This window comes from Pezoporus occidentalis, unplaced genomic scaffold, assembly GCF_034315485.1.
Source record: "Pezoporus occidentalis ecotype Australia unplaced genomic scaffold, CSIRO_AGI_Poc_V1 ctg4, whole genome shotgun sequence".
In the NCBI taxonomy this organism is placed as follows: domain Eukaryota; kingdom Metazoa; phylum Chordata; class Aves; order Psittaciformes; family Psittacidae; genus Pezoporus; species Pezoporus occidentalis.
This window is the reverse complement of record NW_026915724.1, coordinates 3,496,901-3,514,030: the sequence shown is the minus strand read 5'-3', so window position 1 is coordinate 3,514,030 and position 17,130 is coordinate 3,496,901. Positions and strand designations below refer to the sequence as shown.

Genomic DNA, 17,130 nt, shown 5'->3' with positions numbered 1-17,130 from the left:
GATGCAGAATACCTGTATGTTTTCCAGGTATACCTACAGGATGAAGCAGCCCCTCTGCTATGACTTCACCTGCAATGATTAGGAAGGAGCCCAGCAAAGACTGAACTCCCCTTCTCACTTCCCCAGGCTAGTGAGAAAACCTCAACAGAGTAGCCCTGAACTACTTCTGCTAATCAGAGGCCAGTAGGTTTGAAGTTAAAAAAAGACCAAACCCACAACTAGCTGTATGTATTTAGGAGAAAACATCATGTACAGGGAGTCAAAAATAAGGGAATAAAGAGTCTTAAAGAAGGAAGTAGACAACACGCTCTTCCTTCTCCACCACTTTTTTCACTACTTTGCAAAGTAGCTAAAGGGAGAACATGGAAAGATCCAATATTGCAGGTTTACCTTGTTTGCTCTGTGCCTTGATTAAGACGATGTTCTATAAGCTAATAAATAAGAAAATTCTAGTCTCCAGTTTTTAATTTACTTCCATAGAAATTAACACTAACTTCAGGTACCTTGTGAGTGCAGCTATAAATGCAGTGTAGAGCAAATCAATATACATGTGGGTGAACATTACTCAGAGTTACACTGGCTTTAGTCTAAAGCCAGCATACTAGTTTTACTAAGCCTTGCCTACTCAAAGACTGATCATAAATGCATCATTAAAAATTCTACCAATGACTATATCCTGGACTGATACCCAATGAAAAAGATAGGCTAGTGTTCATGTCAACAAAGAAACACTTGAAGTTTTGAGTTTAAATTACATCTAGTGGTACAAAGGACATTTCATGGTTTTTCTTAGTCCCATTGCATTTATCTGGGTACCACAAAATGGCACAACCAGCATTTGTATCATGGAATCCAGGGAGGACACAACAGCATTGGCAACACAACAGCATTAAGGCATGCTCATTCTTGTCCTATGCTGTTCAATATTATGACACTGTTAAGCCTATATTGTCAACTCCAAATGTATATGCCTCACAGTAATTAGTTTTTAACAATAATACCCTTCCTCCTGCAGTATTTTATTGATTTTTAATACTTTCTGTTAGATTTTACATTAATGGTTTACTTGAGTAAAATAAAAATCGTTATTACTTGTCAGTCTTTTAGTCTTTTCATGTTTCAAAATTTGCACAGGTTTTATTTGTCATAGCCTTCTGCGAATAAATAGCTTGCAGTGCAAAATAGCCAGGAAAGCTGTATGAAACAAATAACCTTTCTTAATTAGCTTACCCAAATATGTGAATGCAATTGAACTCATTACTAGAGTTCTTTTCACTTGTTTCACTTTATTCTGTGAAGGGCAACTTAAAGGAAGTATGACAGTTACAAACTGTAAGGTGCATAAATATGTCTAATAATAGAGGTCCTATATCTATAGGAAATAGGCTACTTGTTTGTTACAGATGCACACTAAACACTTCAATAATTTAAGTAAATGGATGTCTTACACTCATCACTGCAATTTGTAATTTTAGATGATGACCATCTATTAAAACCTCGATAGCAAAACATGCTATTAAATACAGAACGTTAACTCTGCCTTCAATTACACTTATATAATTCTAGATAACCTTGTATACAAAATGTAAAGTATTTAAAAATTAAAAACAAACTTCACCTTTAACATTTTTTCCAAATCCCATAGAGGCAGGAACTGCACTGTCTGTTTGTATTTTACTATTTGTTTTCTCTTTCATCACTTCATCATCACTTGAAACATCATCAGAGTTCATCTTCTTTTTCTTTTTCCTTTTTTTGTGGCGAGGAGGGAGTTTTTTCGGAAAGGTAAACATGGGAAATATCACAAGGAGCATTGCAATGGCACAAAGGAGAAATCCACTCCACCTAATTCCAGGAGACAGGAACAGAAATGAAAGCTAATGCATTACAAGAAATGAAAAAAACAAAGTGATTCTTACAGGCTGCACTGGGTGGAAAGACACATTTGCAAAATATGGAATACTGACATTAAGAGTAAAGGATTGGAGTGGGTGAGAGCCTTCACTGCACTAAAACCCTTAATTAGAAGATGTTTCTGTTGGCATTTCTACTCATAAAAGTATTTATCCAGAACCTACCAAATGTTATGAAACAGTGTCAGCTTTGAGTTCCCCTAATTTTTCATTTTTGGTAATTATACAGTACCAAGTGCTGAGAAGTAGATACTCACTTTTACTTTCCCTTTCTAGGGTAATTTCCAGTAAAGTGATACTGTATTATATAGAGAATGTAGAATTCTAGAGTTATAGAATCATAGAATGGTTTGGGTTGGAAGGGACCTTAAAGATCATCTAGTTCCAACCATGCTGCCATGGGCAGGGACACCTTCCACTAGACCAGGTTGCTCAACGCCCCGTCCAACCTGGCCTTGAACACTTCCAACGATGGGGCAGCCACAGCTTCTCTGGGCAGGCTGTTCCAGAGTCTCACCACCCTCACAGTAAAGAACTTATTCCTAATATCTAACCTAAATCTCCCCTCTGTCAGTTTAATCATTCTCCCTTGTCCTAACACTACATGCCCTTACAAAAAGTCCCTCTCCAGATTTCCTGTTAGACCCCTTTACGCACTGGAAGGCTTCCATAAGGTCTCTCCAGAACCTTCTCTTCTCCAGGCTGAACAAGCCCAACTCTCTCAGCCTGTCTCCATAGAAGAGGTGCTCCAGTCCTTGGATCATCTTTCTGGCCCTCCTCTGGACTCGTTCCAACACGTCCACATCCTTCTTCTGTTGAAGAGCAGAACAGGGTGGAAGGATCACCTCCTTCAACCTGCTGGTCACACTCCTTTTGATGCAGTCCAGGATACAGTTGGCTTTCTGGGCTGCGAGCACACACTGAAGCTGGCTCGTATTAAGTTTCTCATTGACCAAAACCCCCAAGTCCTTCTTCACAGGGCTGCTCTGAATCTCTTCTCTGCCCAGCCTGTAGCTGTGCCTGGGATTGCCCCAGCCTAGGTGCAGGACCTTGCACTTGGCTTGTTTGAACTTCATGAGGTTGGCACTGGCCACCTCTCAAGCATGTCAAGGTCCCTCTGGATGGCATTCCTTCCCTCCAGCGTATCAACCGAACCACACAGCTTGGTGTCATCTGCAAACTTGCTGAGGGTGTCTCAGTTCCACTGTCCATGTCGCCACAAAGATGTTGGACAAGACTGGTCACAACACCAACCCCTGGGGGGCACCATGCATTACTGGTCTTCAGTTAGACACTGAGCTGTTGACTGCAACCCTCTGCATGTAGCCATTCAGCCAATTCTTTATCCACCGAATAGTTCATCCATCAAATTGATGTCTTTCCAGTTTAGAGACAAGGATGTCATGTGGGACAGTGTCAAATGCTTTGCAAAAATCCAGGTAGACATAATCAACTGCTTTGTCCCTATGCATCAGTTCTGTAGCTCCATGATAGGCCACCAAATTGTCAGGTATGATTTGCCCTTAGTGAAGCCATGTTGGCTGCCACCAACCACCTCCTTGTTTTTCATGTGCTCTAGCATCATTTCCAGGAGAATCTGCCCCATGAAATTCATATGCATGTGTAACGGTTTGTGTGTTAAACAGCAAAAATAAATGCAAAGAGAAACACCAAACAAACAGCCATGTGTATTGCCAGTTTTGTTAGAAAGATTGCAGGGGAAGCTTTTGCAAGGCAATCTAAGTGGCTGAAAGTTTTGACTAATTTTGATATTATGTAAACAGAAAGTCCTCCATTCATTTTAGCTGATAACATACATGGCTTAGAAAGCAGACTTTTAGGAGGATTATTCAACACTGTCAAACAGGGAATAAATCACTAGACCGTATAAAAATGAACTAACATCCCTTTTAGGATCTCAAAGTCAGAAGCTGAAATGGCACTGATCAAAGAAACAAACCGTGGCAATAATACACAGAAATCTGAAACCACCCACTCAGGAGGAAACAGCAAAGGAGACAGGGCTGATATAGCACTAGATGAAATTTAAAACCACAGGGACTGTTATGGTAGCATACCAAGTGCTGGAGATGTCACAAATGCAGCACTGGATGAAATTACCTGCGCTGTCTACACTCCACACCTTCCTGGAGAAATATTAAAGAATTGGAAAACAGACAAAAGACATTATCAGAAATAATATGACCTTTGAAGGTCCCTTCCAACCCAAACTATTCTATGATTCTATAATAAGGACACCTACAACAGGAAATGAGAGGTCAGAACAGGATCTGTATTAATTAAAAAGCCCTTGATTTTCTGTCTTCCAAAGTCAAAGAAAATATGCAGGAGAATACCTCAAAGGCATATGCACAAGCCCCAGGACCTCAAATAAAAGCAATTAAAGCTAAGGAAGGACTAGATAGTGCTGGAGGAATTCCTTTAAACTTCTTGTGTGGAATGCTGATGAAAGACTATATGGGAAGATCCAAGTATTAAACAGATTCAGAACCAGGAAAACACTCAGACAAGTGTCAGCAAAAGAAAATCTGATTCATAGCAGCTGATAGACTGCCAAGGGCTACTTCACAACTAATGAGGTCCCTATATAGCATATTAACAATTCTCAAAGACAACTTGCACTTGGCCTTGCAATGGATGATTTCTAACAGATATTCCTACAGTTACCACATTTGAATAAAAGCAATTTTAAACATTTGATGGGCTGGCACAGACAGCTGGCCTGAGCAGAGCACCTACAGGAAGCCCAGGTGTGTAAAACCCAGGAGCACAAGCCCAAGTTCTCTGAAAATCAAGGAAGAATCAGATCAGAAATAACCCTGAGAAATAACTACTTTATCAAGTTTCACAAAAGATAAACCAAGTTAACTACCCTGCATACATGCAATATACCTCTGACAAAGGACCAACTTAAGTAAAAAATAGGCTTTACTGCAATTTTTGTTGCCATATATCATAGTTACTGTACTCACTATTTTGCCTGGCATCATTACCTCCTTTAATACTATGGTGGCTTTATTTTACTGGGTCCCTGCAATAAGTTACATTAGAAACTTTACAGCTATAATAAAGAAAAGATGGGAACAAAAGACACTAATCCACTCCATGGGAGACAAGGCTGAGAAATCTCAGATACAACTTCCCATTAACTTATCTCAACTGCACCCTACTTTTTAAAAGTGTGTCATCTGAAGTAAGTGCTAGGCTACTCTTATATTTCAAATTGTTAGATTACATAAATAAAAATAGAAAATGCCATGGTCCCCGAAAATAGATTTTAGTGGAAATCTATTTACCACTGAAAAATAGGAAAGTCTATACTTCCAGAGTTCTCTGCAACCAGGCAGTGAGCGGTTAAGGACAAAAGATCAGTCCTTACACCATGATGGTCTTCGTTTTAATGGGTAGACAAAGCTTCAGAAACAGAAAAGAGAATGAGGTGCAGACGGTATGAACACCACCAAACTTTTATGAGAGGCCACCACAGACTGTGAAACAAATTGCCAGAGATCTGAGCAGGGGACAGTCTTCAGAAATTTAAGAATAAAAATTGAGATAGCCAAAATTAAAACAGTAATACAAGCACCTGGAACACCCTTCAAGGAAAGCTAGACTCTATAACCAACATGATGGAAAAAGGAAACTTTGAATGACTTTTACCTGTCTATGCTCGTTAGAATACAATTTGCCTGCTGAAAGGCTATGACAGCTGATTTAATGCCCTTGTTTCAGTCATATTTTGATCACTTCTGCTGGCACCCCCACGCAAAGTTGAAATCACCAACACATTTGTTCAGGTGACATTAAACCTTGGAGATATATAAAATTTATTTAGCAATTTGGCATAAAATGTGAATGCACAAACTAGATGCTCTTTTCTCTATTTTGCTTGCACGGCCTTGCATAGTAGATGTTTTGTAAGCCTGCCCAGAGAAGTGGTTGTAATAGGTGACTTTTCACCACTTTTGCCATGGAGCTCAGCAGTTACAGTATTCCCACAGGATGCTGGAGAACCATCCCTGGCACTGGTAATGCCACCCACTGCTTCTGACAAAGAGTAGTTAAACTTGTAGTTCACAAGCAAGGACAGGCATATTTTTTGACCAACCTCTCTTACACGTTTGGCTATTGACACCATTGGATGTTTATCAAAGCTAGCTTTAAACAATCAGTATTGGCCATCCATAGAGCCTGGTGCAAACGGCCCAAGAAGCATCAAACTGATGTGTCCATGCTGCTTTGGTTACTTTACCTTCACCAGAGCTGTTTAAGCTGTTAACTCACACAGGTATGCCCAGATGATAAGGCAGTTGTATCACTGGTTGCATTATAGATAAAGTCAAAGCTTAACCTACATTTGTTTAGACTCAGTGATTTCAATTAACAAATATATTTATGGGTCTGTTCACAGTTTCTGTTGAAAAGTAATGCTCTTGGACTAAGACAAATAAAGCAGGACTAAATCTTCAAAGGTTTATGAACACTACAAAGAGAGAATTTTTCACATCAAACTGTCAGGAGACATCACTGCAGGATAAATAGAAATGGATATGATCTGACTGCAATGGCTCAGTGACAAACACTAATCCAGTGTACAAGAATGAATGCTACACTCCACAACTACAAACCAGAAGTCTCCTTTCAGGATAATGAACACTTCAAGGCAGATTTATGAATTATCTGAGAAAAGAGAGTTAAAGCCTCCTGAAGATGTGCTTCTTCAAAGAAACATTTACAAGGAGGCCATATCTCAAAGGCTGCCTGAAGACGTCAGTCAACAACTATAGCTGTCACATCTCAGTGCTGCTTGAAGCATATTACTTACTAGAAAATAATGTGACGGTTTACATCATCTGCTGCCTAAACACAAGCTATCACCTTGAGAAGCAAGACTAGAAAGGTCATATTCTGATGCCAGCCTATCTCCTTCTTCTGTACCAGGGTAAATTAAGTCTACTGTTTCCCATCTGGGCAGCAGAGCTCAGTGTTTGATGCTGTCTGCTATGGAATATCAAATAAGGGATTAATCCATCTTCCAGCAGGAAGGGCTCAGCCCTGGTCAGCTGTGATCCCTGATGGCCTCCTGCAATACCACTATCCTGTCCTGCCATCAGTCAGCCCTCACAGTGGTCAGAGGCAGTCCAGAAGCAGCCAGAAGCAGAAGATTTCCATGCAATGTGCCCATGAGCTTCTGTGGCAAACATATCCTCTCTGTCAGAGGCTAGTTTGTAGTAACCAACAGAAGCCTCTTCCTTGACCTCCTTCTACAGCCTTAAACAAGCCCTCAAGGGATATGATTTCCCAACCTGTCTCAATTCCCATCTGGCCATTTAGAGATTAGTTTTGAAAAATGCTTACCAGTTTCCAATGAATCTTGGGTCACTCTGGTCAATATAAACAGTTGTCCTAGGATCAACATAGAAACCAATAAGAAGTCCTCCTAGCAAGTATCCAGCTGCAGGACCGAGTGCTCCCATTACGTACATGATGGCTGAGGAAATAAAAGATCAAGGTCATATATCAGTAAAATGAATGATTCATTAGTAATTTACACATAAAATCCAAAAGTAAAAGATGTTTCTTAAAGCAGGAAGTTTTGTATGCTAAAAACTTCAGAGCCCTTTTTTGCAGCCTTCAAAGGTAACAACTTTTGCATAAATAGCATATTAATTAGAAATTTTTATGTGTATTTTCAGTCAAATTACGGATGGAAGTATACACTTCAGCATTTTGGATGGAAAGAATACTTGACTTCAGCATTTTTCGTATTTGGTAACATTTCCTTTGAAACAAAACAAAACTTAATACATAAATTAAAAAAAACATAATTAATGGTAAGCAAACAGAAAAGCAAAGGATAAAAACTGTGTAAGACACCAAAGAACAAAGTACAACAATCCAACTTAGTTACCATAAGACTAATACTGGGTTTAAAAGAACAATCCAAATTATAAAATCAAATATTCTTATCTCTGAGATTGACAGAATTATGATTTTATTTGTGTAGCCACAGACTTGTCACTGTTCCACAAACTGATACCACACAACCATATATACTGTATTTCCTGCAAGACACTTGCCTTATTTAGAACATCTGATCTTTTAGATTTAAAATCTTACCGCTATTTTAAAAGAGATGTCCTAATTTAAAAGGCAAGTAAAATGAGGGAGGGAGACACATCTTAGTATGAGGGCAGGACACAGCTGTACCTGGGATACAGGAAACCTTCCTGCATCTCCCAGTAGAGGCATAGTTGTGAGACACCAGCAGGAACAGCTAAAAACATCTGGTCTGTTTGCTGACAAGAACTGAGTGCTGAGAATTAGGAATCCCACTCTAAATTCCAGGTTTTGTAAGGCAGATAATTTAAAGGCTGTCATCATTAGCCTTGCCCTTAAGCCTTGCCAGTTCTACTCCTTTCCTCTTCTACATCTGCAAATCCCAAATCAATTTTTTACCTAAGCCAAGGTCGGTTATCACAACTTTAAATTCAGATGCCTTTTACAAGATCCGTATGATCTTGACCACAAAATCATGACTACAGCCATCTTGCAAAGACTGTTGTACTGTAAGGAACCAGTTGTATCAGCTGAAGGTTCACAAGTTCACAATCCTGATGGGATTCATCCCAGAGTACTGACAGAGATAGCAGATGTTATGACAGGACCCTTCTTGATCATCTACCAAAAGTCTTGGGAGTCTGGGGAGGTCCCTGATGACTGGAAGCTAACCAGTGTTATTCCAATCTACAGAAAGGACAATGAAGGGAAAGTCTTCACCACAAAATCTCTTTATTTCCACATGGTTTCTGTGGACCAGTCATCCTCCATGGTAGTATGCAGCCTCCATCCTTTTTGGTCCAAACCTCGATCAGACATGCTGCAATCCTGGACTGCAGCAGCTGAGAAAGCGTTAACTGAGTTGTTAGAGCTTGGGTTTCTGCATTAGCAGTTATAGTAAATTATATCTCACAAAATAAGCAAAATGAAATCACTAAATTTGCATGATTAAATGAACTAATACATTTTCATCTTATATTTTGAAATAAGTAAGAAAAAGCATATTCTCATGAGTAAAAAGGGGCTGCTGAGAGCTGTATTGCAAAGGAACAAAATCACAAAAGCTGCCACAAAAAAATAAACTGCCTACAGCAAAAAAGGCTTCCAGACAACAGATCAATTAAACATACTTACCACTTTTAAGTTAGTCCTTCTTAAACACACTTTTAGTTTTCATGAAACTGCAATTTCAAATAATTAGATTTTGCTGAAGTCCTTTTTGTATAACGGTTTCCAGAACCATGTTCACTATTTAAATTTGTTCCAGCCATGTTCCCTTCTGGATTGATTGTAAACAATTTCTGTATGCCTAAAATGCTCCATCAAGCATTGTAACACTGCTCCTTAGCTGTAAGTGGCTAGTAAACCCCACACTAACTTTACTTGCAAAATCCACATCCATAAGGATGGGAAAAAGGAAAAAAAAAAAAAAGGAAAACAAACAACTTCTACCCACTATAATTAATTTTGTTTTACAAATGTTTGCTTGGAAGATTGATTCAAACAACTACAGCAAATTCAGATCTCCAAAGTTTATAGAGGAAACACAAAGAGAGCAAAAGAGTGACCTAATCCATTCATTTCAGTACTCAGAAAAAATACTTGTGCTGCATTTATTGAGCTTCAATCCCACCACTGAAACAGGCAAAATTCAGCAACTGCTTAGGTTTAGAAGCACTACCCAGTGTATTTTGTACACCTGGTAACTTCAGAGGGTTTTCTTCGTAAGCAGGAATACTGTATAGTAAATATAAAACTGACAGTGTTCACCGTGCTCCATTAGACAAGGGAATGCTGTTGGCAATTTCAAAAGCATTTTAAAATTACTATATGCTGTTCAGGCTTCAAGGGTTTTTGTAATATAACTAACAGACAACAATTAACTTTCTGGATCTTTCAGAAAACAGAGAGGCCCCCATGTGCCTCATCCAGGGCAGGATAAAAGCTGTGAGCAGATGAGTTCCACAGGTGACATTTTAAGACACTTTACAGCATCTTCCTCAGCACATAGTACTGGCCACTATCAGAGCCCAGACAATGAGGGCAATAAACTGATTTGGACTTCTAAATAGGACTAAAGATAGAAATTTCAAAATTATGAACTTGAAAAGCCTGCTCCAAACCTCCAAACCTTGCTGGAAATGAAGGGAGAACCCTCTCCAAGAGTCACTCTGGCAGGCTGCTCTAGGTTCCTGAATCCTTGAAATTCTGGTCACAGCCCTCACATCTATGCACCCCAATGTCTAGGAATAAAGAGGTTCCTGATTCCCAAGCAGGCTATCAAGATTACTGGATGATACAGAAAAAAAACAAACAAAAAAAAACCAACAACAACCAAAAAAAAAAAAAAACAAACAAACAAACAAAAAAAAAAACTATAAGGAAAGGTTCAATGAGGGCATCATCAAAACTGAACCCACTTCATAAATGAAAAATTCTATGGAGAACTGTTGCATAAATTTTCCACTCAGATCACTAGGAGGTCTACAGCTTCTGGATGAAAAAGGTTCTGAAACATGTAGATGATGTAGGAGCACCTTCATTTCAGCCCCCTACCTGCCACTTCAGATAGCTCTTTTTGGTCCTGTCTCTTTGGGCCATGATCTACAATCTTGACCTAGGGAGTTGCACTGACTCAACAGCTGACAGGTTTCAACAGAAGAACAAATATTTTTATCAGGGGACATATAGCTGGAGTACTGTGATGCAAAGGCAGGGCACATGGTATCTAGATGCTTTCTTAAAATGCACTTAAGGAAATCCAGGATTTGTCTTTTAACCTCTTAGCCATAACCTTGACTGGTGCTTAGATTTGCAAGTTGCTTTCAAATTTCTTAAGTCATAAAAAAGTATGCTACAAAATAGCAGTAATATCCCCTTTCCCATGATAAAATAGAAATTATGTACATGCTACACATTATAGCTCTACTCCAAAGAATGTCATCTTCAAAAGATTAAATGAAGAAACTATTGTTAACATAGACATATGGGCTACAACATGCATCTGATTCTCTTCTGATTAGTCTTAATTGAAATGAAAAATTATACCCCTCAGAGTTACTGCATCAGCCATGCATGTTTAAGGCAGGCAAGTCACCACGTACACTTCTCTAGGAAACAATATCTACAGATCACCCACTTCTAGCTGGTCAGTTTTTAAACTGCAGCTGTCTATGGCTAGCCAGGCTTAGCCATAAACATCCATCACAGCAAAGATGTTGGATGGGAGAGAGAGAGCGAGTCAAAGCAACAGTAATTGAATTACACATGGAATTTACTTACCAAAGCGAAATAAGATTAAGCAATGCCATTCTTCTTCACTGAAAATTTATCCTGGGACATGCTGCAATTCTGACATTCTGAATCTGCAATGCTGCCATTCTGACAACATTTGACAAAATTGTAATATTGTCGCTTGCTTCCATTCATAGGAGATTCTCCTTCAACAGATGAAAGCTTTACATGGAGACTATTGTAGCAAAGTCTCTACAACTACAATAAGATGGGCCACATACTCTGCAAGTCTAAAAATCCCTGTGTTCTCATCACATGCATGAAATAACTTTGTTGCCAAAGATTTATTTTTTTTTTAATCTACCCACACTATAAAAATACACTGAGACAGAGGTCAGAAAAATACTTTGAATGCTCTCTTCCTCCTCCAATCACACCAAAGGACAACTTCAATACATTTTGCATATGGCAATATGCAACATATGTCCCTATGCCATCCTCAAGTGCATACAATGCTAAGCCTCTGACTGTGCCTTTTTAGATTACTAATGCTAGAACCAACCAGTTACAAGCATCATATTGCTCCTAGATGAACAGAAAGTGCACAACATTAGTGAGCTATACAACAGGCCTTTTGGTCTCTGGGTTCTTAAAAGTCCACTTTGGTGTAAAAAGCAAAACCAAAGACAATAATTGCTCAGCCCCTCTCATCTCCTCTGTGTGCACACACATGTCACCACACGGAGTTTATCACTGGATGAGGAGGAACATTTCTGAAAGGTCTCATTGTTTAAATCTTGGCCGCACACCATTGTAGTACAAATGTTCATTTCATACATGTGTAAGGCAAGCAGAATTTGACCTTTATTCTAATTTCAATGGAAATTTTAGAATTTGTAAAATCCTGCAAAAGCTACAGTGTGCATTCTGGAGGCGTTTATATCTATATACATAGAGAGAGAGATAGACAGACAGATAGATATGCATGTTTTTTTCTATCAGAATAGGATGGCAATTTTAGTAGATTTTGCAGTGACAGAGAAGTATAATCCTTCTATATCTGCAGATTTCAATTTTTTTCCTCCAAAAACTTAACTGTCATTAGTATGAGGGTCTTGACTGGGAAATCAAGAGATACAAAAGATAAAATCAATCTCCCATAGTTATAGAGTGGGAAGTCCCAGAGAATAATTTATTTCATCAAAGCCATAACTCAGTGTCCTACACTCATCCTAAAAGAAACAGCACAGGGGAGAATAAAAACAACAAAGGAAGAAAACATTCATACGAATTCACAAGAAGAGCCATACACTTATAGCTACCTGGGGTTAGCATAGGATTTTGCAAGCAAAAGGAACATCACCATGCTATGGTACCATAGCATATTCTCTAGTCCTACTAGCAGCACATTCTCTTGAAAGCTGAGCTATGCCGTCCCTGGAGAATAAACAGCAGGATGTTTCTTTAGGGTGTAAAGCAGGTTTTAATTTCCCCACAGAACAAAGCTGACAGGAAGAGGTTTCAATGGGAACGTCTCGGCTCTCCCCTGTCCCTCTCATGTCCCAGCACTGTGATGGGATAGCAAAGAACAAACATAAAGCAGCTTTCAAAGAAACATTGGTCTCATTCATAACAGCATATTTACTTCATCCTGTCTAAATTCACTCACACAGAAGCTACCCCAAAAACCATAAGTTTTAACCCCTCTTTTGAGCCTGAGGACACAAAACAGAGAGGAATTGTGAGCAGAAGTCAGGCAGACTTCTCAAAAGGTTTTAAGTCAGGAAATCAGTTTACTTCCCGCTTTTCTTCATGAGCACACAACCAAGCCTATCTATACATGCTTCAGGATTTTCTTCTTTAATGTGGTTATTTGCTCAGGAAATAACAATGCTTTGAGCATTATTGTAGTTCAGATGATAATGTACAGCTCAAATCTCTAAATCACTTCCTTTCAAAATGTATTAGTGTTACCATGACTTTAAAAGTCTCTTAGATCCAGTGCTCCACTCAAAACAACAAACAGAGCAGCAAAACTACCCCAGCAGCCTCCCTTGATCTTTCTATTTTCACAAGCGGATTCCACAGATCTAGGAGACAAATTTTTAGAGGTGCACAACCAAAGCATAATTTTACATTCCTACTATGAATGAATATCTAAAATGAATGGTCCATCTTACCACTCCATTAAAAATGCTGAAATCCAAGTATGTCCAATGACTTGCCAATGCCAGATGAAAAGCATTACATTTTTTACTTTTCTCTTACAGATTTATTACTAAGATATCATTTGGATCTCTCCCTGGCTTAAACAGCTAAGCTGCTTTATGCATTGTATTCTCCATTTGTGGTCATATTCTAAAACATTACAACCATTTTCACAGGATCCAATTCTAATATCACAAAAAAAAAGAGGAAAATAAACCCAAACAAGAAAGCTAAAATAGGCTGCCTGTCCCAAAGTGTACCACTCATACTTACTGTCACTGTAATGCTGCTCCAAGTCACTTGGTTTTGCTGTAGAGTCACAATGCCTATACAGCAATTCATCTCCACAGGCTGGAAGCAAGGATGGGTAGACTGGGAGGAAAACTGAGAAACTGTCCAAGCAGCCAGAGATCAGGTGAAGAAATCTTTTCTTGGGCCCAGGGAAACTTCATTAAGTTCAACAAGGCCAAGTGAAGGGTCCTGCACGTGGTTTCTGGGCAAGCCCAAGCAAAAATACAAGCTCAGCAGAGAATGGATCGAGAGCAGCCCTGAGGAGAAAGACCTGAGGATGCTTGTTGACAAGAAGCTCAACATGACCCAGCAATGTGTGCCTGTAGCCCAGAAATCCAAACATATGCTGGGCTGCATCAAAAGGAGCATGACCAGCAGATAGAGGGACATGATTCTCCCTGTCTACTCTGCTCTCATGAGACCCTACCTGTGGTACAGCACCCAGCCCTGGGGTCCCCAGCAGAAGAAAGACATGGCCCTATTGAAGCGAGTCCACAGGAGGCCATGAAGAAGATGCAAGGGCTGGAGCACCTCTCCTATGAAGACAGGCTGAGAGAGTTGGGGTTTTTCATCCTGGAGAAGAGAGGGCTCTAAGGAGACCTCAGATCATTTTCCAGTGCTGAAAGGGAGTCTGTGAGAAATCTGAAGAGGGGCTTTTTACAAAGGCATGAGGTGATAGGACAAGGGGGAATGGCTTTAAACTAGAGGAAGATAGAAATAGGTTAGATATTAGGAAGAAGTTCTTTACTGTGAGGGTGGTGAGGCACTGGAACAGGTGACTCTCCAAGAAGCTGTGGAGGCCCCATCCCTGGCACTGTTCAAGGGCAGGTCAGATGGGACTTTGATCAACCTGCTCTAGTGGAAGGTGTCCCTGCCCATGGCAGGCAGTTGAAACTGGGTGAGCTTTAAGGTCCCTTCCAACCCAAACCATTCTGTGATTCTATGAAGCTGTTGGCTGTCCTTAAGAGATACTGAAGCAGCCTGTTTACTCACACTCACTCTTTCTGTTAAGTCATGTCAAACGGGAATACCTCGATCTCTGACTATTAATTGCTTGGCTTTGTTTTTTTTTTAATGCTTTGGCAGTTGAGACCACATTTACACTTAATTTTCATTAGGGACTATCCCCAGGCATGTGCTTACAGAATCTGTTGATCTCAACTTCTTCAAACTAATTTTCATTTCTTTAGCATTACTTTTAATTAAACTGAAGTGAGGCTGGATTGTTCATTTGCATCTGATACCTTTTTCTTTAGGTTATCATAACTGAGATATATCAAGCTGTGAAATACGAAATTCGGCCTGCAAGCGTCTGCAAGGTCTCTTACCACGCAGATCATGAATAAGCAAATGAAAGATACTGAAGTATTTTTAAATCCTATGAATTTAAAATTGCAGTGAGAAAGCCCAGGTCCATTAACTGCAAGAGCAGCAGAACCTAACCCGGAAGAGTATTTCAGGGAGTTTCTATATGTCCTAGGTTTCTATCACATTCAGGCAGTCTAACAGCATAAGCAGACAGGAATATATAATTTAGGTCTTCTTTGAACTGAGAGAATGCACACACTCCTGGAAGAAAGGCAGAGAAGAGCCTGGTGAGAGTTATCAGGCACAGGACCAGATGTTAAGAGTATGCCATCATGCCCCATGGGAAGAACGAGGAATAAGCACCAATTCTTTACCAAAATCTATGTACATTAAATACCTAATGTCCATGGATCTGGGATTTACTGGCTATTGTTCATAAACCAGGTAATGGCACTGGTAAATATCTGATTTTCAGAGCAGGTTTGATACACATTTTACATACTTTAGCATTATCCAAAACCAGACTTTTTGTGCCTAGGAAAAAAACTGTGAGGAAGAAATGGAGATAGACCAAATATCCACTGAAAGGGAAGGTTAGGTGTGATAGTCAGAGAGTTTCTATATATATTGACTTTGCCTTTGTCCCACCAGCAAGACAACAGAATAAAGAAGTAAGGGCAGAAATTACTTCAATCATGTTCTTAGAATTAATTTCCTTCCAAAAATTTGTTTCTGCTTAGGAGGCACATATTAATTATTGAAAATGCTGATGATTGTTTTTCCCTTGACTATCTCTTGCTAATAGATTGCAAAGCAAAGCAAGCCAAATAGTATTTCTTCTTGTTTTCTTTGCAAATTGCACTTGCATTTTCATCTTTCAACTGAAAGAACAGGAATTACAGTTCATTACTCTTATCTGACTGAGAATCTGCCTGTAAGCAAAAGCATATTATTCCAGTAATTTGCAGATGACCCTGTTAGTTTTATTAACATTTATTGTGTTGCTTAAGAAGTTATTATTCTACATTCAAAAAGGCTGAATGCTGCAATAGACTCAAAAAAAAAAATCAAACAAAAATTGGCAAAGTGAAATGCACAGTCATATAGCCATATTTGAAACCATATTGAAAATATTATTACAGGTCAGAGAGTCTGAAAAACATTTCCATTTATGTGTAACAGTTATAAATAGCAGAGGCTATTTATTTTGGCTATAGGACAACATCACCATTTTATGAAAACCTCCAAAGTTTCAAAATTTGCTCTTTATTCTCAAAGGAACAAACATTATTTGGGCATTTTCATGATATTGGAATTAGGTCTAGAAAAATAGCCTGAGCTTCAGGTCTCTCCAGGCAAGGGGTCTCTCCTTCTCCGTGTCTCCATAGAGGGATCATAAGATAGACATGAGAGACTATCCAACTTCATGTTCTGCTTGGAGACAACAAAGATTTTTCTTCAGCACCAGCATTAATTTCTTCACCATTGAAGCACAGTCTGCTTATCAACCACAGATGGATGACAGAAATAAAAGGCTTCCCCTTCCTTCTCCATCACTGCCCACTACAAATATGCTTTTGGGTTTGATGCAACAGCAAAATGTTCTTAATGACTCTAATCACAACTTCTAATAGAATTAGGGCAGGACAATCAAAACCACCTAGAAGAAAACAGTGCTTAGCCAGCTCTTCAATAGCCAAGGTTAGATATCTAGTTTGATACTATCTAAATAACACGTTTTGCAGAAAACCCAGGCCACGACAAGCCTAACCACAGACCAGATGGCCTTAGCATCAGCAAAGCAAAAGAAAGTTCTGTATAACCCTGTGGCAACACCACATACCAGGACCACTGTGAGCTTCTAAGTCCTGACTTGGATTCACTGAACTAAGACTCCCAGGATTTAATATTTTGAATTAAAGAAGAAATAACCCTGAGTTAAGGAAAGGGTTATTTTCACCCTTGTGCAGATATCCCAGACTACAGAGAAATGCCAGCAAGAATGCCCCAGCACCTCCTTTCCCATAGTTAAGGAGCTAATGGGTGCCCCACAAAGAAACAATTCCCAAATGACCCTAGCACTCTTGACACAGTC

The 17,130-nt window shown here is 39.3% G+C and overlaps 1 protein-coding gene across 2 annotated transcripts in view; it reads right to left on the bottom strand.

Annotated features, from left to right (window-relative positions):
- Nucleotides 1-17,130, bottom strand: part of SLCO5A1 (solute carrier organic anion transporter family member 5A1) — a 67,267-nt gene that overhangs the window by 28,989 nt on the left and 21,148 nt on the right. For both annotated transcript variants that reach the window (XM_062633217.1, XM_062633218.1), the window contains exons 3-4: nucleotides 7,293-7,425; nucleotides 1,619-1,845 (exon numbers count right to left, since the gene is read on the bottom strand). In XM_062633217.1, coding sequence (XP_062489201.1) covers nucleotides 1,619-1,845; nucleotides 7,293-7,425 — 360 coding nt within the window. The remainder of the gene's footprint in view (nucleotides 1-1,618; nucleotides 1,846-7,292; nucleotides 7,426-17,130) is intronic.